The 25,259-nt window shown below is 38.6% G+C and overlaps 1 protein-coding gene and 1 pseudogene across 2 annotated transcripts in view; one reads left to right on the top strand and one right to left on the bottom strand.

Moving 5' to 3' along the window:
* The window catches only part of RBPMS (RNA binding protein, mRNA processing factor), a 189,095-nt gene that overhangs the window by 92,050 nt on the left and 71,786 nt on the right, over positions 1–25,259 (bottom strand). For both annotated transcript variants that reach the window (XM_089903741.1, XM_022571143.2), the window contains exons 2-4: positions 17,580–17,657; positions 14,637–14,675; positions 13,310–13,372 (exon numbers count right to left, since the gene is read on the bottom strand). In XM_089903741.1, coding sequence (XP_089759867.1) covers positions 13,310–13,372; positions 14,637–14,675; positions 17,580–17,657 — 180 coding nt within the window. The remainder of the gene's footprint in view (positions 1–13,309; positions 13,373–14,636; positions 14,676–17,579; positions 17,658–25,259) is intronic.
* Positions 4,510–6,563, top strand: LOC111173476 (geranylgeranyl pyrophosphate synthase pseudogene; annotated as a pseudogene).

Genomic DNA, 25,259 nt, shown 5'->3' with positions numbered 1-25,259 from the left:
GAAAAAAGGAGGGAAGAGGGGAGAACAGTGCTGATGTAAACGAACCCTATAACTGAAAAAAGACAGTTGCCTAAACGTTCCAAAATCATTTTGAAAAGACTTCCGTTTAAAGATCAGACACAGGGCTTCCCTGGTGGTGCAGTGGTTAAGAATCCACCTGCTAATGCAGGGGACACGGGTTCAAGCCCTGGTCCAGGAAGATCCCACATGCCGTGAAGCAACTAAGCCCATGTGCCACAACTACTGAACCCGCGCGCCTAGAGCCTGTGCTCCGAAACAAGAGAAGCCACCGCAATGAGAAGCCCATGCAATGCAACGAAGAGTAGCCCCTGCTCGCTGCAGCAACTAGAGAAAGCCCAATGCAGCCAAAAAAAAAAAAAAAGATCAGACACAGCCCACAATAGACCCCAAGTATATTTTTACAGCCCTGTTTCTGCTTTCCAGTTTGTCAGCAGTGAACATCCCTCATCCCAATAGGATCCAGAGGACTCTCCCACACTGCGCGTGTATAACCATATTTAGGGTAATCTTAAAGTTAAATACTGAGAGGAGGCGAAACATGTACATCCTAGCTATTGATTTTTAAGCTACACATCAGGATAATGACAAGTCCTTAGAGAAGAAAGGTTTCATTATATTTAAAGATTAAAAGTATTTTTAAAAGTCAATGATGTTATACCCTCAACTTTACTGAGGATAGAAATGAGTGCCAACTTTACCAATAAGTTACTTATTTGGTCCTCAAAGTCACTTACTAACACCATTACAGATAAATCGATCCGTGGTGGGAAATCTGTTCTCTGATGAATACAGCAAAAATATAGAAATTAAAAAAGGACGGTAGCATTTGCTCCTTAAACTTGTTTTTTTAAAAAAACTCTTGCTTAGACCATCAAATGGCTTGTGAGCTCTTTCCAACCAAGAATTTGGGGCTTAAGCAAGAGTTGGTTGAAAAGAATGTAAACAGTGAAGTCCAAACTTCGGAAGTTCACTGCAAAGTACTTCCTGTGCTGCGCGGGGATCCAAAATAAACCGTCAAAACAGATCTCGCCTCTGAGCAACTTTAATCCGCACTCTTCCTCCACTTTCATGCATCACCTCAAGGCCACTTACTGGTGATCTGACAAGGCAGAGGCTGAATTTCTCCCTCTCTAATAGGCTGCCTAGACAAAAAAACTTTAAAGAATCTCACTGGCTGTTAAACAAATTAGTTTATACGGAATTGAGGTGGGGTTCTTTGGTTTGCAACAGATTCAACTGGAACCGGAAATGGAGAAAGACATGCATTGTTAGCTTAATAGGATAAAAGGGAGATGAGAGTGTGCTTGTTGGGCTCACGATATTTTGAAGACTTGAGAACATTAAGGACAACACTGTTACTCTGCACTCTGCTTCCCTAAAAAACTCCAAGGAAGCACTGGTGAATCTACTTCATTAATCATACTATAATACAAACCGATGTTTATAAAAGTACTCTGAACCCAGGAGAACTCGGGATTCTACAGAAATTCTATTTAAATCAGTCTGTAGAAAAGGGGACCTAAGGAATTAAAACCAGTTCCTTGTGTAAGTCATCATCACCATCAATTATCAGAATTTTTACCATTTACTGAGTTCTATGGCTTTAAAAATACCTATCTCATTTAATTTGACCCTCTCACCTTTTGTGATAGGTACTGTCAGTCTTAACGGGAGAAAACAACTTTGGATTAGTAAGTGGCAAAATCTGGATTTGAGCCAGGTCAGTCTGACTGACACCTTTATTTATTACACTGCTTTTGACCAGAAAGCCCCTCAGACGTGATAAATGGTTACCAAGAAGACACACTTTCCTTGCCCTCCCCTTAGCTGCAATTTAGAGATTCAGTACTTTTTCACAGGTATACATTTAATGTTATGCACAAATACAAAAAAACACCCTAATAAATCAAATACACACCATACTTTTAATATCAGTGAATTAGAATTCATTCTTAGGGTTGTGTTAAGTATGTTTTTAGAATTTGGTGAAAGGCCCCACAGATAAACCAAGAACACAGAGTGGAGGCTGGCAAAAATCAACATCTTACCGTGGACTTTTCTAAGCCTATATAAAAGACTTTCCGTTTCTCCTTTATTCAGCATTCTAAGATGTGGAAAACAGGCAGATTCTCTTTCATAATGCGGCTGTTTGCTTTTTTCATTGAGGTGTATCTATGACCTGTAACCGTGAACAGTCTTTTTCCACCTTCTATTCAATTTTCCTTTATTTGCACATTACACTGGCCTTCTAAATGAATACCAAAATTCTATGGAAAATTATAGTGTAACAATCCCATTTATCGTCACATCAAAAAAGAAAAAAATACCTAGGAATAAACCTACCTAAGGAGGCAAAAGACCTGGACTCAGAACACTGCAAGATACTGGTGAAAGAAATCAGGTGACACAAAAAGATGGAGAGATATACCATGTTCTTGGATTGGAAGAATCAATATTGCCAAAATGACCATAGCACCCAAGGCAATCTACAGAGTCAATGCAATCCCTATCAAATTACCAATAGCATTTTCCACAAAATTAGAACAAAAAATTTTACAATTTGTATGGAAACACAAAAGACCCTGAATAGCCAAAGCAATCTTAAGACAGAAAAATAGAGCTGGAGCAATCAAGCTCCCTGACTTCAGACTATACTACAAAGCTACAGGAGTCAAAACAGTATGGGACTGGCACAAAAACAGAAATATAGATCAATGGAACAGGATAGAAAGCCCAGAGATAAACCCATGTGCCTATGGTCACCTAATCTATGACAAAGAAGGCAAGAATATACAATGCAGAAAAGACAGTCTCTTCAATAAGTGGTGCTGGGAAAACTGGACAGCTACACATAAATGAATGAAAGTAGAACATTCTCTGACACCACACACAAAAATAAACTCAAAATGGATTAAAGACCTAAATGTAAGACCAATACTATAAAATTCTTAGAGGAAAACATAGGCAGAACATTCTCTGACATAAACTGCAGCAAGATCTTTTTTGATCCACCTCCTGGAGTAATGAAAATAAAAACAAAAATAAACAAATGGGACCTAATGAAACTTAAAAGCTTTTGCACAGCAAAGGAAACCATAAACAAAAGGAAAAGACAACCCACAGAATGGGAGAAAATATTTGCAAACGAAGCAACCAACAAGGGATTAACCTCCAAAATATACAAAGAACTCATGCAGCTCAATATCAAAAAAACAAACACCCCAATCAAAAAATGAGCAGAAGATCTAAATAGATATTTCTCCAAAGAAGACATACTGATGGCTGAGAGGCACATGAAAAGATGCTCAACATCGCTAAGAGTTAAAGAAACGAAAAACAAAACTACAATGAGGTATCACCCCACACTGGTCAGAATGGCCATCATCAAAAAAGTCTACAAACAATAAATGCAGGAGAGGGTGTGGAGAAAAGGGAACCCTCCTACACTGTTGGTGGGAATGTACATTAGTACCAGCCACTATGGAGAACAGTATGGAGGTTCCTTAAAAAACTAAAAATAGAGCTACCATATGATCCAGCAATCCCACTCCTGGGCATATATCTGAAGAAAACCATAATTTAAAAAGATACACATACCCCAATGTTCACTGCGGCACTATTTATAATACCCAAGACATGGAGGCAACCTAAGTATCCAGCAACAGAGGAGTGGATAAAGAAGATGCGGTACATATAGAAAATGGAATATTACTCAGCCATTAAAAAGAATGAAATAATGCTGTTTGCAACGACATGGATGGAACTAGAGATGGTCACACTGAGTGAAGTAAGTCAGACAAATATCATATCATATCGCTTATATGTGGAATCTTTAAAAATGGTACAAATGAACCTTTTTACAAAACAAATAGTCACAGATGTAGATAACAAAGCTATAGTTACCGGGGGGGAGGGGGGAGGGATACATTGGGAGATTGGGATTGACATGTACACAGTATGACATATAAAATAGATAACTAATAAGGACCTACTGTACAGCACAGGAAACTCTACTCAATACTCTGTAATGGCCTATATGGGAAAAGAATCGAAAAAAGAGTGGATATATGTATATGTATAACTGACTCACTTTGCTTTACAGCAGAAACTAACACATTGTAAATCAACTATACTCCAATAAAAATTTAAAAATTATACTATAATGATGTGTGAATTCTAATTTTTATTCCTACTTTTGAAAGTGCAGAAACGCTTTTATACTTTGCCTGTTTTTGCTCCTTTGTTGTAAACTTTCTGCTTGAGTGAATTCTTTTCCATCTAAACTTATTTTCATTTCCCATAATACATTTCTATACTCTTTAAGTTCTGTATATTTATTCATCCATTCACTTTTGAGTGATATCTTGTGTCAGGCAAATAAAGAATAAAATAGATTAAAATGGTTTACACTAGGAATTTTCTACCCAACTGTATTTTCCAAGGAAATTATCTAGATCTTTTAATTTTAAAACATTAATCTTTAGGGACTTCCCTGGTGGTCCAGTGGGTAAGACTCCATGCTCCCAATGCAGGGGGCCCAGGTTCGATCCCCTGCCAGGGAACTAGATCCTGCACGCCACAACTAAAGATCCTGCAAGCCACAACTAAAGAGCCCATGTGCTGCAACGAAGACCCGGTGTAGGTAGGTAGGTAGGTAGATAGATAAATAAATAAATAACTTGTCCACTATGGCTAGAAAACAAAAACTTACATCCTTTTATGCAATGTCAGGGTTACTCAAGGTACCCCTTAATTTTTCTCAAATTGTTTTCTGCTGAAATTTATCACTACATTTTTAGAAGAGAAATTCTAGTCTTAAAAATATAGTTCACGGGATGGTGCATTTTCTTGCACCGAGTAATGCGGTGTTGCTGCCAGGTGAGGAGGGCGGAGAGTTCTATGGTGAAGTGAGGGGAGGGATTCATGCAGGCGTCCGGGGGAGCCTTGTTCTGAACTATAAGGTGGGAAGTTGATGCTGGGTACTGCTACTCCCGGACCCCCAGCATGAAAGTTGTGATATCATCCTCGAACCATCAGCTTTGAAATTAAAAAACAATGAAGAATACTCAAGAAACAGCCCGAAGAATTCTTCTAGAACCTTACAAGTACTTACTTCAGTTACCAGGTAAACAAAAGTGAAAACCAAACTTTCACAGGCGTTTAATCATTGGCTACAGGTTCCAGAAGACAAGCTACAGATTATCATTGAAGTGACGGAAATGTCGCATAATGCCAGTTTACTCATCGATGATAGTGAAGACAACTCAAAACTCCGACGTGGCTTTCCAGTGGCACACAGCATCTATGGAATTCCATCTGTCATCAATTCTGCCAATTATGTCTATCTTCTTGGCTTAGAGAAAGTCTTAACCCTTGATCACCCAGATGCAGTAAAGCTTTTTACCCGCCAGCTTTTAGAACTCCATCAGGGACAAGGCCTAGATATCTACTGGAGGGAGGATTACACTTCTCCCACTGAAGAAGAATGTAAAGCAACGGTGCTGCGAAAGACAGGTGGACTACTTGGATTAGCAGTAGGTCTCATGCAGTTGTTCTCTGATTACAAAGAAGATTTAAAGCCACTACTGAATACACGTGGGCTCTTTTTCCAAATCAGGGATGATTATGCTAATCTACACTCCAAAGAATATAGTGAAAACAAAAGCTTTTGTGAAGATCTAACAGAGGGAAGTTCTCATTCCCTACTATTCATGCTATTTGCTCGAGGCTTGAAAGCACCCAGGTACACAATACCTTGCGCCAGAGAACCGAAAATGTAGATCTTTAAAAATACTGCGTACGTTATCTTTCTCTGAGAACGTAGGTTCGAACACACTCGGAATACTCTTAAAGAGCTTGAATCTAAAGTCTATAAACAAACTGATGCATGTGGCGGGAACCCTGAGCTAGTAGCGCTAGTAAAACACTTAAGGAAAATGTTCAAAGAAGACAGTGAATAATATTAAGTCATTCTTGATTAGGCCTGATAGGTTAGTTGACTTTTTTTTTTTGTCTTTTAGCCTATTACCTTTTTTAAAATTTGGACCAAGCTGTTAAGTCTCCAAAAACTGAGTGATAGTGGTGATGTGAGTGAGGTTGTTTCAATATAGAATCCCTGCGTACAGATAATCATCATGGTACCAAGGTGAAGGAATCAAAAGGAGCCACATTTAAATAAGTCTAATTTGAATGTTAGAATGTGCTGTGTTGGGACGTTGTGGCCAACTCGGCCACGCGTGTTCTGTTGATTCTGTCAATAAAGAAGACGTCAGCTTTTGCGGGGAGGCGGGGGGGAGAAATATATATATATTTCATGGTTTATTTTTATAAATATTAGCCTTTTTAGACAGATTTTATTATTTTTAAGATTCTAGACTAGCCTAATGTTCACTAGAATTCTGTTTTATTTCTTATCCTATTCCCATGTTTATAATGCATTAGATATATTTTCCATATCCTAGAAGGATTTACTCTATTTCCTTGCCTCTTCTTATTTTTACGTACAAAAAAATCCTTGACTATTTGTGGTTCTCTCATTTTAAAAAATGTTTCCATGTAATAAGTACTAAAGTCTACTGAAACAGCAAGAAAAGTTTGCATTTAATTATAAAGAAAGAAATGCTGTATGTATGTGTAAGGAAATAAGAATAGAATAATTAACAAATGCCCTGTCAAGATAACCTATTCCACTTTAAGGGGGTTAAGTCCTACCCTACTCCCCAAGGCTTTAAAATGTTCTAATGCATTCTAATTACAGAGCAAGACAAAGGGTTTCAGTTTTGTGGACCAACAGTTCAAATCTGTGTAGATAATCAGAAACATAAAAGCCAATGCTGAAGGGAGATCCATAGCCGCTTGTCATTATGATGGTTTGATCATTCACTAAGGAGTAGAAGAGTAATTCTACAACAAAGACAGTGACTTAAGGCACCAAAATGTGCTGCACTGCAGAACGATCAGTAACGTACACGGCCTAGGGAGTCAAGATCTTTGGTTCTAAAACTAGCTTGGCTTCCTTACGGACAGGAATCCTAGCAAATAACTCATTCTTTGCACTTCAGGTACCACGAACACTAGCTATATTTTCTACTTTCATTTACAACAGGGGCAAATACCTTCTCAGCATTTCGAAATGCCTGAAGAACCATGGAGTAAGGGCAAGGCCAATACAAGATAGCATTTTAAAAAGAGAGTTTAGAGAAGTTTAAACAAGTAGATCCTTGAAGAAAGGCCACAATGCAAAGTCTGAGGGCAGTTTCACACAGCCGTGTAATATCTGATGAACTATTTTACCTAGGGAAAAACTGGGCAACCTTGAGATCTCCACATATACTTGTCATTAGAATACAGACCGGTTTACGTGTGAGAACCTGTGCTTCTTCCTGAGAATTTCCTTGGGGAAAGGGTGATGCTAACACTTCCAGCTACTTTTCCTTCTTCAAACTTCCTTAGGATTTCTTTTACCAGCATTTTATTTCCTACTTTCCTATGTGAATGCTTAATAGATCTAAATAACCTACTTTTCTTCAGGCAAAGACTCTAATTGGGAATTCAGCAAATTCCTCACGTTCACCTTCATTTGCTCTTTCAGAACCACTTTTAAATTATGTGCCGCACCATCCTTGAGAGATTTTATAACAACCCCAAATTGCAAGAAAGAACAGAGCACAGCACTCCCTCCCCTGCAAAAAAAGGGGCTATTTCAAATTTCTTGGAGCGGGGCTAGGCAGATTAAGCTGTTTGTCAAGCCCCGAAGTGCACGCAGTCGTTGAGAAAAAGAGGAGAGTCCAACAACCCTGCATTATGGCGGCTCTAGACCGACACGGGCATAGTCCCCAACCCAGTGACATTAAATGGCTGCTTTAAAACTGCAAGTCAAGAGTAAGCAGTTATAAACAGATTTAACAGATAAACACTAGATCAGACTCATGATCTCATCTGGCAGCCCTGCATATTTCCCATCCAAAAGTCCCAGCTGGGATCACAGTAATTGGGCCTCTTCAACTACTTTGAGCTAAGAGAAATTTAGGGAGAAATTTTTAAAACTGATAAGAAACATATTGACATGGTGCCTGGTGAACAGGGAGCTGAGACAAGCCATCTGGATGCTTGTGTATGTGAAACGTTTTGTTTAGTGGAAATAATTCATCTAACCCACAAGCTGTACAAATATTACAATAAAAAGTCCTGACTCGCACAAACTGTCAGAAGAACCTGTGCTACAGGAACCAGAGACTGTAGTCCAGACTTCTGTTTCCGTGTGGCCAATACCTGTTCTCGAGTACCCTGGTATTCCTCTGTACTCAAGAGTTTGTACCAGGACTTTATGGCTACATCTTTTCACTGAGAAAGTATATTCATGGTACGGGTTCACATTTAGGACATTTGCAAGTGTTTTTGCTTGGTGATTTCCCTTTAATGCTGTTGGGAGTAATACCCCGAATTTCACAGATGAGAAACCTGGTATAGGAATAATGAATTTATTATATACAAGTGTTTTAAAACTTATTTGGAGAGCTCAAGCTATTCAACAAAACAAATTATGCACAAGGCTGAATCACTGTGTTATAAATAACTACAGTGTTTACTTCAATGCCAGGAATTTATGGAGATGGAGAAAACTATTTTTCTGATTATGTCGGTTTTTTCAACGTGTGACACTACCAAGTACCTTTTCAGCATGCTTTCTTACAAACTACTAAAGATTTTTTAAAAAATTCTTTTTACCTCACACTATTGAATAAATCTCCTCAGTAACCAAGAAATAATTTAGCACTATATATCCTCAAGACCTCTTCATTTTCTGCTTATTAAGATGACCGCCACCTTTTTCTTCCTCAAAACCAAACTACTTTTTTCTCTTTAATTCAAAGTCTATTCAGACCTTAAGAAAACACCTTTCCTTCCTTCATGCCTGGCATAATGTATACAAGAGAATACAAAGCCCAAGTCTTCTCTTATTAAACCAATCATCCAAGGGTTGGGTTTTTCCCTCCTTTCTTTTATGAACAGGTAAACTATTTAAGGGTAACACAATTCTATTACACAGAACTGCCGTCACAGAAAAGAAACGTTACTAATCCCCATTAAAAGAAACAATATTTTAAGTCATATGGGGTTTCAAGAGAAATCAAATCTACTACTGAAATTAGTCAAAAAGTATTTATCAAGAAACCAATTACCACTTCACGCCTAGTAGGATTGCTATAATTTAAAACAACAAGTATTAGTGAGCACAGGGAAAACTGGAATTCCCATATATTGCTGGTGGGAATGTAAAATGGTACAGCCAATATGGAAAAGTTTGGAGGCTCCTCAGAAAGCTAAAAACATAAATACCGTATGACTTAGCAATTCCATTCCTAGCTGTATGCCCAAAGGAATTGAAAACCAGGGACTCACACATATTTGTACCCCAGTGTTCACTGAAGCATTATTCTCAACGGCCAAAAGGTGGAAACAACCCAAGTGTCCACCAATAAGACGAATAAACAAAATGTGGAATATCCATACAATGGAATATTATTCAGCCATAAAAAGGAATGATGTTTTGATATCTGCTACAACATGGATTAATCATGAAAACATCATGCTAAGTGAAAGAAGCCAGACACAAAAGGACAAATATTTCAATAGCTAAAATAGGCAAATTAATAGAGAGAGAATATAGATTAGAGGTTACCAGGGGCTACAGGAAAGGAATAATAGGGAGGTATTGGTTAATGGTTACAAAGTTTCTGTTTGGGATAATGAAAAAATAGAAATAGACAGTGGGGATGGTTGCACAACATGGTAAATGTATTAATGCCACTGAACTGTATGTACACTTAAAAAAAATCATTAAAATGTCAAATTGTTATATATGTTTTATATACTCAAAAATAACAACATACCCAAAATCATTGAATTAAATACCTTAAATGGGTGAGTTATAGCTCAATAAAGCTACTTATAAAAGAACCCAATAGACTTGAGGGTGCCACGATAACTGGAGATCACTAACATCAGTGAGTCTACACTGAGAGTAAAGCAAATTATTGTGACAGCCTAAGCAATGTTTAGTTGTGAAGGCAATCTGTAGTAATGCACCTAGTTTGCATCCGACTTCTTTAGTTCTGATAAACTTATAATAAAGCCTATGATAAAACTTAGGCCAATAACTATTTAAAATTAGGGGAGGAGGGCTATCAATCAAAATGGCACATATACTCAACAGGCCACACGTAACCTTTTTAAATACTTTACGTGAGTGAATCTCAAACACCAACGTAAGACAAAGCCTGTCATGGAAGTGTACACAATCAGGCCTGCAGATATCACGTGTTAACCACAGTCTTTCTTACTTACGAAAACACGATTTCAGCTACACAACAATGGCAACACTGGGGTTTTCATAGTTGGCAGGAAGAGCCAGAGATGGCTTATTCCCACCTCTGCTCAGGGTCCTTACTGCCAGGCCTGCCTTGCTTCCTGTGTGTGTTTCTTCTTAAAATTTCCACAAATCAAATTTTTACTAAACCAGACTATAACTGTCAATATCACTGTAGTTGATTTACATTCCAAAATTATAAACAAATCCTAAAAATAATTTGATAGTTTGGATTATCAGCTCCCCCTTCCATTAGCACGGAAAATGGAAAACTGCTGGTATAGAAATTATAACTGTGTGTGAAGGGTAAAGGATAGGTTAGATATTTTGCTGTCGGGTTAAAGAATGGATGGGGTTTCTAGTCATATGGATTAATGTGACCACAGATAACCTGAAGGGAAGTCTGGGTTTGGGTTATTTTTAGCTTAATTTGAGAGTTTTTGCTATAAAACCAAAATATACTGTATTTACTTTAGAAGATTTAACGAACACCCTGATATAAGTTCAGTGTTACCACTTAATTCAATCTGAGCATGTTTTTCCATAAAATTATCAAACTGACTAAAGCATACTCCAAAAATGGAAGAAAATAAATGGATTTTAAAATCATTTAAAGTCATTTTGGGAAAAGACTTAATACTAATAACTGAACCAGACAAGAACCAAGACAGGGAAACAATAAGAAGAGAAGCTCTAAACATGGACAAGTGGTTTATAACACTGTGAGCTACCCTATATAGAGGAACTTACTGGATTGAGGCTTACGTTTCTCAATAGTGGAACAAAACAAAACATTACAACATGGAACTTTCCCCCAAAGGAATGTGAGGAAAAGCTTTTAAGAGAAGCTGGACGAATGACATGAGGAAAAAATTTTGTAATGGCTATGAGCATCGGATGTTTTTAATTCACCAGGTTAGAAAAAATGATCGTGAAAAGAGCATGTTGGGTCACAGAGATGTGGCGGTTTCATAATTAAATACATTATCCCGAATGGGCCCATTTTCTCTGCAGAGAGAAGAAACCCTGCTCCACGGTCATGTACCAAACTTTACTGTGGACATTTGTCCTAGACAGTGTGATTTAAATAGTCTGTCGTTGCAGCAACATTCCATGGAACAAGCAAACAGCAAGAAGTTACATAAAGTAGACAGAACTAAGACACAGGAGGCTTCCTTCTAGTTGTAGCTCTAAACCTGTACTTTCTGACTGAGCCATCCATCCTCTCTGGTCTCAGTTCTCTTAACTGAAACAGGACAGTTTCTAAGGTACAAAAACCTCTAATACTTTTATATAAAAGTTAAAAATATCGAGAAAGAGATGACCCAGGACCTTAATAGATGCTCTAAACTCACAAGCCAACCTCTGAGCAGAAGAAAGCTCAGGTATAATACGCCACAGGTAAATCTTAAGAGTTACTCTTCTTAGGTCCACAGAATAGAACAGAACGAGACCTGTTTCACTTGGAGTTCTTCCCAAGTTATTAATATATGAGCAACAAACACTGAGCCTAAAGCCAGACCTTAGGACAAGAGAGCATAATGATCTGGGGCCAGCTGGCACAGGAATGGGCTTAAACACCTCTATCACAATGTTACTGCATGTCTCAATACCGGTTGTGTGTAATGATACAACCTTCAGTACTAAGAAAAAGTGAAATGATGTTAGCTATACTCTGCCTAATAAGGCAAGGAAACACAGTTTGACTATGACCATTTAAACATCTAAAAAATAAACTTCTGTTAAAAAAGATCAAGCTATAAACAACCCACCGTAAAAACCTACTGTTTTTCAGACAGTGGGTCAGTGACATGTTTCTACCCAGAGCAGAGATGATGAAGGGCAATGGAAAGCCCATTCTGTGAACAAGCTTCAGCTGCTGTTATTTCCTTTATAAGAACAGGAAAAAGAAGCTGGTGAAAACTTCAATTTAGAAGGACCCAGAATATTTCTGCATTTAGAAAGATGCCTCCTGTGGGGGGAATGCAAATTGGTGCAGCCACTATGAAAAACAGTATGGAGGTTCCTCAAAAAACTAAAAGTAGAGCTACCATATGACCCAGCAATCCCACTCCTGGGCATATATCTGGACAAAACGATAATTCAAAAAGATACACGTACCCCCATGTTCATAGAAGCGCTATTCATAATAGTCAAGACATGGAAACAACCTAAATGTCCACTGACAGATGAATGGATAAAGAAGATGTGACACACATATACAGTACTCAACTATAAAAAAAGAATGAAATAATGCCATTTGCAGCAACATGGGTGGACCTAGAGAATATCATACTAAGTGAGGTAAGTCAAATGGAGAAAGACAAATACCATATGATATTGCTTATAAGCAGAACCTAAAAAAAAGAACCTACTTACAAAATGCTTACAAACCAAATACAGGTATCTCTACTCAATTATAGTCGACTATCTTTTATTATACCACAATGCAGAATGTCTTCTGGGAAAGCAGTATATGCAAGTTTTTAATCAATCAGAATAAAGACTACAACCTGTAAATTTGTTTTTTTAAGCCACATACCTTAAACAAAAACCTCACGTGTTAAGGAAAGCCAAGATTTTCATCTATTCTTGACTTAGACTTAGCCACTGAGAGTATAATGATGGTCAAACTAAACTGTACATTACCATGGGATGTGACTGGGCTGAATAAAGACCCACATCATCGGGTATTTTGAGCACTACAGTCAAAGCTAGAGAAGAGCAAAGTGTTACTTAATAGTTTGCACATCTAACCACAATTTTAGGAAAAATTTCCTTAGAGGGCTAATTAATTAATCCCTTGCTGTTAGATCGAGCAGTCCTATTCCTTCCATTTGATTTCCTGTCCAAAGAGGTTCTATTACTTCCTACCACCTCATAAGGAAGCCCCCAAAGATTAACATCATTAGTACTTACATTCAAAGCATTCTTTGCAGCTTCTGCTTCTGAGCGACTGTCAAAACTGACAAAACCTACGGGCTAAGGAAAGAAAAAAAAATATGAAGAAAACAATATCTGGGGATGTCTATTTTTCTGGGTCAAAGGTGATATCAAACTGAAGAGCTAAGATACAGAAATCACCACAGGCAATGGGTAGAAACAAGAAAGCCAGTCCAGAAGAATCATGACTCAGTGGCTTAGCCAAATTTCTAACACGAATCAAAGGGATTGTGAGGGTGGTTCTTCAAGGGCACAGCTGGAGATTTAGAGAATCATAAAAAAAAATCTAGAAGGGGCTGGAAGGTGAGCAGCAGTGAACAAGGGAACAGAGGAAAACTTGGGTGGAAAGGCTCTACTTTCCTAAATTGAATTCACTGTACCTCAGTTTCTTCATCTTTTAAAATGGAAAGAGAACCGAATCACCTTTTGGTACACTGTAAGTGCAAGGAATATAATGACACAATGATAAAAGCCCTGTATTCTCACTGCATGATCAAAATTATATCATGAACATTTTAATCTCAAACCCCAAGGGATGCCTTTAAAAAGCTGTGTGTTTAATTAGGTGTATAAACCATACTGTTCCAACTAAAGAGAGGGGTCACAATTCCTTTGGACTCAGTATCTTTCAGTCCAGAAGGATGGTTGCAACATAGCTTATTCTCTGATGAACCAGAGAATACCTTATTGAGAGATGAAAAGTGACCCAGAGGGAGGATGCTGGTTGCTCAGCATTTAAAAAAAAAAAAAAAAAAAAGAAGCACATAGCTACAAATTTTCAAGACACCTGCAGAAACTATCAGGGTCATTGGTTACTACCTCCATTCTAGACCTGAGACTCTGCCTGCGGTTATTAAGGGTTTAAGAGACAGGCTGATTCTTCGTCATCAGATTCCCATACTGATTGTGAATGAAAAGTTTGCCTGTTTAACGTTACAAAAAAACAAAAACAAACAAAAAAAAACACCCAGGAAAAAATTGGCAATAAAAGTGAATTTGGATAATAATCAATAATTTCTTTTGAATATACAGATCAATCCCAATATAACTATGCTGGATGCATTATATTTACCTTCCTTGAGGACAGACTCAGACACTCTAGCTGGAGGCTATGGAATTAGGAATCACTTTCCTGTGCTAATTCCTAAGCAATCTCACCCTTAATTTTAGAGCAACAACAACAACAAAATAAAATCTTAATGGAAATAAAAAAAGAATGTCGAGCCCTAGTAACATTCCTGAAGAAAGCCAATCCAAACTTACTGTGGACGCGATCATTTATGTGCAAGTCTGAAATTCTTACCTGCTTAGATGTGAGCTTTATAAGAGAACCCTCGTAGCCCTGAAAATAAAGAACCAAACTTAGACCAGAAATAAAGAGTAATAGGAGAAAAGATCAATTGTAACAGCATCCTGCTCAAGTGAAAATGAGTCCCTTATGACTACTGACCAACTCTTCTCACAAACGCCTGTTCATTGGGAAAACAAATTTTATACACACACGCACGCATGATGTATACGCCAATCTTTGCATACTTGGGCCTAAAAGAAATCAAGCCCTGAAATTCATGCACTTATGTTTCTTATCTCTATATATTTTATGAAATTCAGAAAAGAAACATAAGTGCATGAATTCATGAAAATGCATAGGGAAAAGAAACATAAGTGCATGAATGCACTTATGCATAGGAAAATGGTGTCTATGTCAACAGCAGGTCTTTTTCATTTTATAGAACTAGGAGAGGGAAGGGGATAAATTAAGTTAGGAAGGTCAGAGTGTGTGATGACTTGGTCATATATTTGCTATAAAACCATAAAACATTAAGATCGTACTTGGTAGAACTTAATGAAAATTTCAAAACTTCCAGGAAAGGTTAAATAGGCAGTGATGCTAAAATCTTTTGAGTTCTTTTGCTTATTTATTGCAGCCATCAGTTTTTCACATTGGTATTCTGATTGGGAGATGTGAAAATTCCCTGTTGGGTTTTTACTCCAGCTCATCCTCAAGGAAGATGGAAACACTCCTTTCACTCCCTCCCTTAAGCCCTCCTGGCTCCCCAGGATAAGGATAACAAAGTCTGTTTATTTCTGAAAATAATCAATGACTGTTAGCTTGCACTGATGGATGACACAGGAGGGGAAAAAACAACACTTGACATGATTGACCACCACACGTATCGGTGCAGAGACAGATTTGCAGACGAGGGTCAGACTCTGGGGACTTTAATTAAAAGAGGGTTAGTGGGAATGTACCAGGGTCCTGACTTCAGCGTTTGGGTTTCTGGGCAGCATGTTGGGACTGATTCATCCTCCTATTTTCCCAGCAGAGAACGATGTTACTAATTAGCTACTGTAAACATTTTACCTCCAAGGCCTTGAGCTCTTCTAGCCAGAGAGGTCGTGATTCACAGCCCCGCCTCTTCCTTTTTCAAGGTGCTTTCACTCTTTGAAAAGCCTGAAGGTTTAAACACCCTGAAGGCCTCAGAGGCAGAGGACAAATGGATATTTCACTCAAGTAAAAGACCACCAGTAGGGATATACTGTCCTCTCGAGTCACAAAAAGAGAAGCAGTATCAAATAATAGTTCAGATGAGGGATGACTGCTTGGGTTTGAATCCTGGCCGTGCCATTTATTATGTGTGTAAACTTGAGCAAAATGTATTCAACTGCTCCAAGTTTCATTTTCCTTATTTGAAAAAAATGAGGCTAACCCACTTTAAAGGACTGTGATGAGAATTAAATGAGATAATAATTCTTAAGGGGCTTGCTGGCTAAATCTCTCTGTATGTATACAAAAACATAACTATTTATGTTATGTTGGATACATACTATTGGATACATACGAGGATCAGTTAGCTTTAAAAAGTCCTCATCCTACAGAAGAGACAGACAGTAAAAACTACAACCCTGCAGAAGAAACTCGGGAAATTCTATAAAGCTGGCACTCTCCCCACAATACCTTCTCTTTCTTTCCCACTTCCTCTAGCCAACCTCATGGCTAACCTTTCTCCTTCCCTCTGTAATGTCATCATTATTGTTGCATTAAAAGGAGAGCTGTCAGAATGGAGTTATGTCCATTATTACACGCTGCCTTTGGGGCACATAAACTAGACTGTTTTATCTTTGTTGGTTTTAACTCGCTGCCTGCTCAACCATCCTTCTCCTTCTACTACCCAACTGTTTTCAGCTGTCGCATCCTACTCTCTCCCCCTAAGAAGTTAGATATTGTCCCTCAACCTGTCTTGCCTCTGTGGCTGGGGTCCTGCTTCAAATCAGGATGGATCTTTAACCATCAATCAAGGTGGCCCATCACGTGATCGTAAGTGTGGCCCCGGCCAGGCACTGTTGCTGACATGTCCTCAGGTGACGTGACCAGGCCAGACACAGGCCCTGAATCTGTCATGACTTCCAGGTTCACTCCTTGAGAGCCAAAGCCTTCAGCCCACATCATGCCCAGCCCCAGCTACCCTACCCTACCCTACCCTACCCTCCAAAGGCTAACCTTCAAGGTTTCTCCTTGGAGCATGGTTATTTCAGCTTTAGTTCAATTTCCTGTTAAATTTTCAATCCCAGCTACATTCATTATCTCTAAAATAGTTTTATCTTGATAGTCACAATGGACAGACAACTTGCATTAAATATTTCACGAAGCAACAGGAAAGATTTCCCTCAACTCATACCGAGCAATTCTTTAAAATTTTGTTTTACTGTTTTTGCAACTTTGGACATTTTGCCCATGGCAAAAATAATGGTGTTAGTTAGGTTCCTAGTCTAGTTCATAAAAGCCTACTTAACCTATTATGTCTCCAAACAATAGTATTAACAGCAGTATTTCAACTGATAAGGAACCTCCTTGGGGTAGGGCTTGACTTTTACTGCATTTGAAATATAAATACAGAATAAGTCATTGATAGTATTTTTGGTGATCTGTACTCAGAAGAACACCCCTAATTGGCAAGAGGATAAACAGGGAGGACACTAAAGCTGTTCTGTAGAACAGAAACAGATGCATGTCCACCTCGGTAAGAGACTTCTCCAGATTAGCTACTGGGAGGACAAAAGGCAGTTTCAGTCCTTCCAAAGTGAAAATGTATATTAGGACCGAGTTGTCAAATCTCCTTTACTCACTAACCTTTTAAAAACAGTGCTTTCACAGACATTTCATTTCTTTCTACAAAAAGCCCCAGGAAGCTTATACACACACTCTTTGTCTCCTTTTACAATTTCTGAAAGATAGAAAAGGTACCTTAAATGGTCTGAAAAGCAGATACAGCTCCCGAGGTTTGATATCCAGAGGGAGACCACTGACAAAGAGAGTCCGGACCTAGAAGATAAATACAAGAAGTGATCATGGGAGTGGACAGTCATAGAATAGCTCACCTGAAATCCCCCAAACACATTTCTTCAAATACTCCTCGACTCCTACCTAATTCATGCTCTTTCCATGACACAATGACTGCTCTAATGTTAAGATGCCATTAAGCCAACTCTTGAGTAGCCCTGTGTGATTCATCAGAGTGAATCACTTCTAGCAGATTTAAACGTACAAGCTGACTTCTTTCCTAGCCATTGCCTGGTTCTAAACATGTGAAGGGAAAAGAGGGTCCATAGGGCTTCCCTGGTGGCGCAGTGGTTGAGAGTCCGCCTGCCGATGCAGGGGACGCAGGTTCGTGCCCCGGTCCGGGAAGATCCCACATGCCGCGGAGCGGTTGGGCCCGTGAGCCATGGCCGCTGAGCCTGTGCGTCCGGAGCCTGTGCTCCTCAATGGGAGAGGCCACAACAGTGAGAGGCCCGCGTACCGCAAAAAAAAAAAAAAAAAAAAAAGAGGGTCCATAATTAAAACATTAGCTTAAGGAAAACAAAAATGTCATGAGGACAGTAAATCTACCACTCCCCTCCGCTCTAATCAAATGAACACAGAATGTGCTTCAAAAATACAACTGAACCAATTTTTTTGTCCTACTTTGTCTTGTCATTGCTTCCCTCATTGGCATTGATAATTACAGTAATTTTAATAAATGTAGAAGTTTATTAAACAATTGAAATGTGTCTAAATAGTAGCCAAATGCATAACCCTGTGTCTGTTCAGTTCTGAAACAGCAGGGCAGACTTGGCTGTACCGTAAGGGCTACGGTACAAAATACGTACTTAATGTGTGCTAAAATACAGAACACGGATGACATTTCCAGCTGGGAGGATCAGAGTAAACGTGTGGGCATCTGAATGGAAACTTCAAGGATAGGTAGGATTTTACCACATAGATATAAAAAGGTGAGGTGGGGAAGAGGCACAGGCAGATAAAAAGCATTAACCAAGGCAATGAAGAGGGGGATGACAGCGCAGTGGATTCTGGGAGAAGGGGAGCCAAAAGTGAACAGGTAGTGGAAGATCAAACCGAGGGGGGATGACGTCATCGGCTCAGGAATATGGTCTTGATTCAATAGGCAAGGAGTAAACACTGAATCATCATCACTGCCACATTTTGTTTCTACTTATTTTAGTGAGTCTTTAGTCAGACCCACCCCCCAGCTTTGAGATATAGTTGACACATAATATTAAGTTTCAAATGTACTTTTTGACCTAATAAACTTTTATGTACATTTCAAAATGCTTACCACTACAGCATTAGCTAACGCCTCCATCACACCACAAAATTACCATTTCTCTTTTTGAGATGAGAACACTTAAGCGCTCCTCTCAGCGACTTTCAAGTACACCTATAATGCAGTACCTTAAATATACTTACAATACTGTGCATTAGATTCCCCAAAACTTGCTCAGCTTCTAACTGGAAGCCTGTATCCTTAGGTCAACATCTGCCCATTTTCCTCACCCTCCAGATCCAGGGAACTAACTACTCTGTTTTTATGAGTTCGGTTTCACCCCCATGTTTTCTATTCCTCTTCTCTACTCAAGCTGATACAACATGATCGAGTTTCTCATTAGAAATCACGTTACTACTCAAAGGAAAAAAAAAAAAAAAATCAATGCTCAGTTGTAATGCCATTTGCATGTAGGTGTACAATAAACACTACGATCAAGTAAACAGCCCCAGAATCATGAGTGCCTTTTTATTATTTGCTTCTTTATATCTTAGACAGCTTTATTGAGGTATAATTGACACATAAACTGTACATCTTGCTTTACAATACGTTTTGACATATGTATAACCTGTGAAACCGTCACAGCAATCAAGATAATGAACATATCCATCACCCCCAAAAAAGTTTCCTTATCTCATGCTCCTTTAATCTTCCTTCTACCTTGTCCTACTATCCTCATCCCCACGCAATCACTCATCGGCCTTCTGTCACTACAGATTAGTATGTATGTTCTAAAGTTTCATACAAATGGAGCCATAAAGTAGGTATCCTTTTTCGTCCGACTTCTTTCACTTTAGCATAATTATTCTGAGATTCATCCACAGTGCTGCATGTAACAATAGTCTATTTTTATTTCTGAGCAGTATTCTGTGGTATGAACACTCACAGTTCATTTATCCATTCACTTGTTTATGAGACATCAGGGTTATCTCTCGTTTTTTGGCTTTTACAAATAAAATGACTATGAACGTTCATGTATCGATTTGTACAGGTCTTTGTGTGGACATATGTTTTCTTTCTTCTTGGATAAGTAGCTGAAAATGGAATAGCTGGATGATATGGTAGGTATATGCTTCAACTTTTAAAAAACTGCCCTTCAATTCCTTGTTTTACAGCCTAGAACATGATAAATGTTCTGTGTGTATGTAAAATAAATGAATATTCTGTTGCTGTTGGGTATAGTGTTTCATACATTTCAATTAAGGTCAAGTTTGTTGTTCAGTATACCTTTTGCCTCCCCCTTCTCTCTCAACTTTGCCAGTGATAAACACTCTTTCCACAGAACTTTCTCTATCAAAGCTGCTAAGGCTGAATTACTGACAACTGCCGAAGACATGCACAAGGGAATTCTGCTATCCTGCGCACCCTCTCTGCTATCCACATCCCTCTTCCCACGTTCCAGAAAGTGAACACCATGTGTTCTACTTGGCGGCTCCGGCCACGACAACCTGGATAGAGAAGGAATCCCAGCTTCCACTCATTCAGATTTTGTTGAGTGCCCATTGTACCTGGCACTATGCCAGGTGGTGAATGGATTACACAGCGTTCCATGGAAATAATGATAAGCGGAGCCTGTGTTTTTATCACTACAGTACCATTTGTCCAGCAGGAAAGCTTAGCCATGTGACAGGTATCAATTAGGATCTGGGGAGTTAACTCAGGAAATCAACTATCATTCCTAGCACTATTCTAAAGAAAAAGGCTTTAGAAGCTTGCAAGTCAAACAATTTATCAAAAAAAAAAAAAAAAAAAAACCAATAGAAATCTGGGAGTTAAATGAAAGATTACTTGGTATAAATTAAGGTTCATCTACATCCATAAAATGTATTACGCAACCAATAAAAATTATGTTCAAGGAAAAAGTACATTCAGTTTTATTCTACAGAACAAAAAGCCAACACATGTATGTATACGGAAAGGGGGAAAAATACACCGTAGGATATATATGCCAAAAGGTTTATATCTACATTACTTAGTCCTGAATGGTGGAATAATAAGTGATTTTTCTTTTTTCTTTTTGGCTGTGCCATGTGGCACGCGGGATCTTGGCTCCCCGACCAGGGATTGAACCCATGCCCCCTGCAATGCAAGCACAGAGTCTTAACCACTGGACCTCCAGCGAAGTCCTAATAAGTGACTCTGATATTTTTTATTAGCTTATTTGTATTTTCTATCTTTCTATAATAAGCATGTTTTAGAGACTATAAATGCATTGTTAGGCTGAGAACAGCCTACATTTTTTTATTACTTTATTTAGGAAACCATAAATAATGTCAATATTTGTATCAATAAAAATTGTGAAGTTTATACACTTTTTTATATATTTCAGAATTAGAAGATTCTTATCTCAGTATCTCAACAAAAAAAACCTGTTAAACATTAAAAAAACAACCAAAAAAACCCCACTGAACTGATAGGCCTAAATTTGCCTCTCGCCCATGCATTAAAAAGAGACTCAAGGCCACTCTGTTTTGTTCATCAAATTAGAGGCAACTAAGATGTCTGACACTTTATTTATACATGGACACGAATTACATTTCCTAGAATCTAGTGAAGCCCATTATTGTCTCAGAAACCTGCCAAGACATCTTATCTCTCAATGAAGAGCTATTCTCTCCTCTGACAGAACAGATAGACTGGCTAGGAAAAATAACTCTTAAATACTTACATTATGAAGTTATGAGGACAACTAAAGGTCTCTTAAATCCAAATGCTTGGAATCTATGTGTTCTGAATCCTTTCTAGACCTCCTCAGACTGGGAAACTTCATTAAGTTAAAAAAAAAAAAAATCACGGATAGTGAATGGAAAAAAAACCCTCTTCCTGAATATCTAATTCATGCTTTTCTATGGTAACTGGGACCTAAAATCACGGGGATGTTTTAAAACATTTTAGTTTCCCTACTCTTCTCACCACCACTCGTTTTATCTGAGCCATTAAATAGTAAAGCACTTCTGGGTTTTGCCTTTGCTATGTCTATGGAAATCGCAAAGGTTAGACATGATTTTTTTTTTTTTGGCCGTGTGGCATGCGGGATCTTCGTTTCCCAACCAGGGATTGAAACCACGCCCCTGGCAGTGGAAGCGGGAGTCCTAGCCACTGGACCACCAGGGAAGTCCCTAGACATGATTTTTTTTTTTTTGAGAATCGATTGTTTAATCCACATTGATTGATAGTAAATCAAACAGATGAGAGGAAAAAGGCAATCTAATTCTGAATTTAATTGGCCATTCGGTTTAGTCAAATACCATGTGACTGCACGTGTGGACATGTAAAAGACATCTGCTCTGTCTGCTGGATTCCCTGATAGCCAGCAGTGCCGGGCAACAGCCTCTGCCTGAGGGCAGAAATACATGCAGAGAGCCCCGAGTATATGCCCACCAACAGTGCAGGAGGGTTCCCTTTCCTAGACACTGATTCTTGCTTGCAGGGAGCTTACTGTCACTGAAGGAATATGCAGCTTTCTGTGACAAGAGGAAGCTTAGCTCATTCACAAAGTAAACAATTAGAACCCAAACAATGAGATCAAAGTTTAAGAGACATGTAAGATCCATGATCAAATACTCAGAAAAAAGCGCCCCAAAACAAATGAACGATGCCAAATGAACTTTGTCGCAGGTCAATCGTCTTCCAGGGCAACCCTTAATCTAACAGCATTGTCTATGGACACAGATGTGCCTGGCACTACGCCTTTAGCATTGCAGATGTCTACTTTATCAGACACATGGGGAAACACATTTCTCAGTCAAGGACACAACATGCCTCATAGAAGTTCAAGATGTGAAGCTGCTGACAGCTCTGTCCCAAAGGGACGCTAATGGATTCTGTGGATGTACCTCCAACTTCATTTCTACCCCAACAGGACTGAAAGAATAAATGCTAGGAGAAATCGTCCTGTGCGGGTCAGTTAGAGCAAAGGCCTTCTTGGCTCAGCCATTATCAACCATTCCTGCAGAGGCCACAGTTACATTTTGGATAACACCAGCTGTGCGTTCTTAAATGGCACTGCCAGCTCCCACGGGGAAAGACGAGCCACACTTCAGTGACTGACTTCTAAACTCTAAGTCAGTAAGTAAAGTCACTGTGTCCGTCTTGGGCTTTCCTGGACAGAAAGGCCAAAACAGGCCCTGAAATGGAAACGCCCTCCCTTTAACAAAGAACACGCATGATCTTATAGGTAATCTAGACATTAAAATAAAAACCAATAGACAAATGCTTGTTAAATTCAGTATATAATTTCAGTAGAGAATAATCATGCACACTTTTCAGTAAGCGGCCACAGCCAGTAAACACACAGTGTCCCAAGACTATGGGCATTTTCTGTGGACATTTTAATCGTTTGTAAAAAAAAGGTCTGAGACATCATCTCTAGCTGCTATGAGCTGACGTCTTGAGGTTCCTCTTAAATCCTAGGATTGGGAAAGGCACCTTCACATTTTCTAATGACTCATGAATAACTGTATAATCATTTATTTGAAATATCCTAAAACCCATGGGGGTGCTTCTGTGGTCATCTATCCTCTGCAAACTTTCTCTCCACCTATCCACATTCTCACACATACAAATGTAGACTCCTAAAAGCAGCTTTCAAATGTGTTGTATGTTTAAATCATTCTTTTGGTGTAACTGTTTTTTGAAACATATGCAAGTGGATTCCCAGGTAAGATCTTGCAGTGGGCATTTTAGAGGGTGAAAGTGCTTTTCTGGGTAGTGTGTAGCACAGTCCTAAGCACACAGTATAAAATTTTCCCTTGATTTTAGAAGTCTGCAGAGTAACATTGTATTCATGGGAAACAGTAAGTGTTTGCTTGTCAACGCCTCTGGTGATGACATGGCAAACAAAATGAGGTGATCATACTTCCCAGTCACAATCATATCAGTACAGTTACAACATCAAATGATAAACACTCGTGTGACAAAAAGTCAGAAAAAATTAACGTTGTAAGAGACAGAAATTTAGATGAGAAATGAGACAAAAAGCAAGGGAGAAAAATGAAAAACAGACTGAAATCACATAAAAATCGCAGACATAAAAAGTCATAAACAGACCACAGAAAATTCAGGACTGTACACCTATTAACAAGGAGAGAACGATCAGGACATGGGAAACAGTAAAATCACATTTCTACTAATGACGACTGAAACGTACTTTTTGTTTGCTTAAATAAGTCCAAGTTCAAAGGTAAATGAGTAATTCACAAAAAGTTTGAGAAAATGCTCAAACTCTTGCACATTTAAAATGGTGAGTAGATATCCTTATCTACTGATATAGAACAAGGTTTCTGATTATTAAGTAAAAAAGCAAACACCAGAAATTGCCCATAATCCCACTAATTCTTTCAGTGTTTTTAAGTACATGCGCAGGTAAAAAAAGAAAAAAAAAAAAAAAGGTACTAAAAGAATATATAATGCATTAACTATTAAATTAATAATGGGGAGGGAAGGTGGGATTACAAAGAACTTTCATTTTATATGTTTGTACCCTCTGGCATTTAACTATTTATAAGCATAAACTATTTCTTAAAAAAGAACAAACACAAGCCCAAACAGATCTCCTTTCTTTGAAAATATAAACCTTGGGTCCTTCCCATCCACTTTTGTCCTTAGAAATTCTCATTTTCTGCCTGTCCTTGCTCCAAAGGGACAAACTTGATCTAGTAGAAATACACATTTACGTAACTTGCTTCACATTTCTATTCTGACCGTCAGTGAGTGTTTCTTTGTACTTACTCTAAAAATAAAATCGAACCCAAAAAAGGGCACTAGTGACTCTAAGCTAAGGCCCTAGGCGCAGGAGCCTTCATCCTAGCTTCAGGCAAAGGGGTGTTCTTGCTTTGTGATCAACCTACTTCTCACTAGGACAAGAACAGAGGAATCACTACTCACTTTCCAACATCCAAGAAGTGCCTTATCTCTTGAGACCATGAAATAAACGTGGTTTCAGGGGCAGAGAAGTTAAAAAGAGCTCCACGTATGTGTGGCAGTATAAGTCCCATAGAGCTGGGTTGTTTAAACACACGAGGCTGGGGCAGGGGATCTGAGTGTTCCAGAGCCCTGTAAGTTTTACACTCTGGTTAAATAATAATAAATTATTTTATTCTTTTTAAATAAAGTGTAAGTAGATTTAGTTCTTTGCTTATTCTATAAGCACCAGCTGAAAACCCAAACTGCAAGACTGAACCACACTGAGGACTGCTGGTCCTCTCAGTTCCAAAGAAGGCTTTGCTGGCCTGCTATGATTTCCCATTCGTATCTTTTTTTTAAAAATACATTTATTTATTTTGTTTATTTTTGGCTGCGTTGGGTCTTCGTTGCTGTGCACG

The sequence above is a fragment of the Delphinapterus leucas genome, chromosome 21 (genome assembly GCF_059928025.1).
Source record: "Delphinapterus leucas isolate spDelLeu-1000000601 "Yukka" chromosome 21, BTC_Dleu_Yukka2, whole genome shotgun sequence".
NCBI classification, from domain to species: Eukaryota; Metazoa; Chordata; class Mammalia; order Artiodactyla; family Monodontidae; genus Delphinapterus; species Delphinapterus leucas.
Note: the sequence above shows the minus strand (reverse complement) of the source record. Positions and strands in the feature narration are given on the sequence as shown.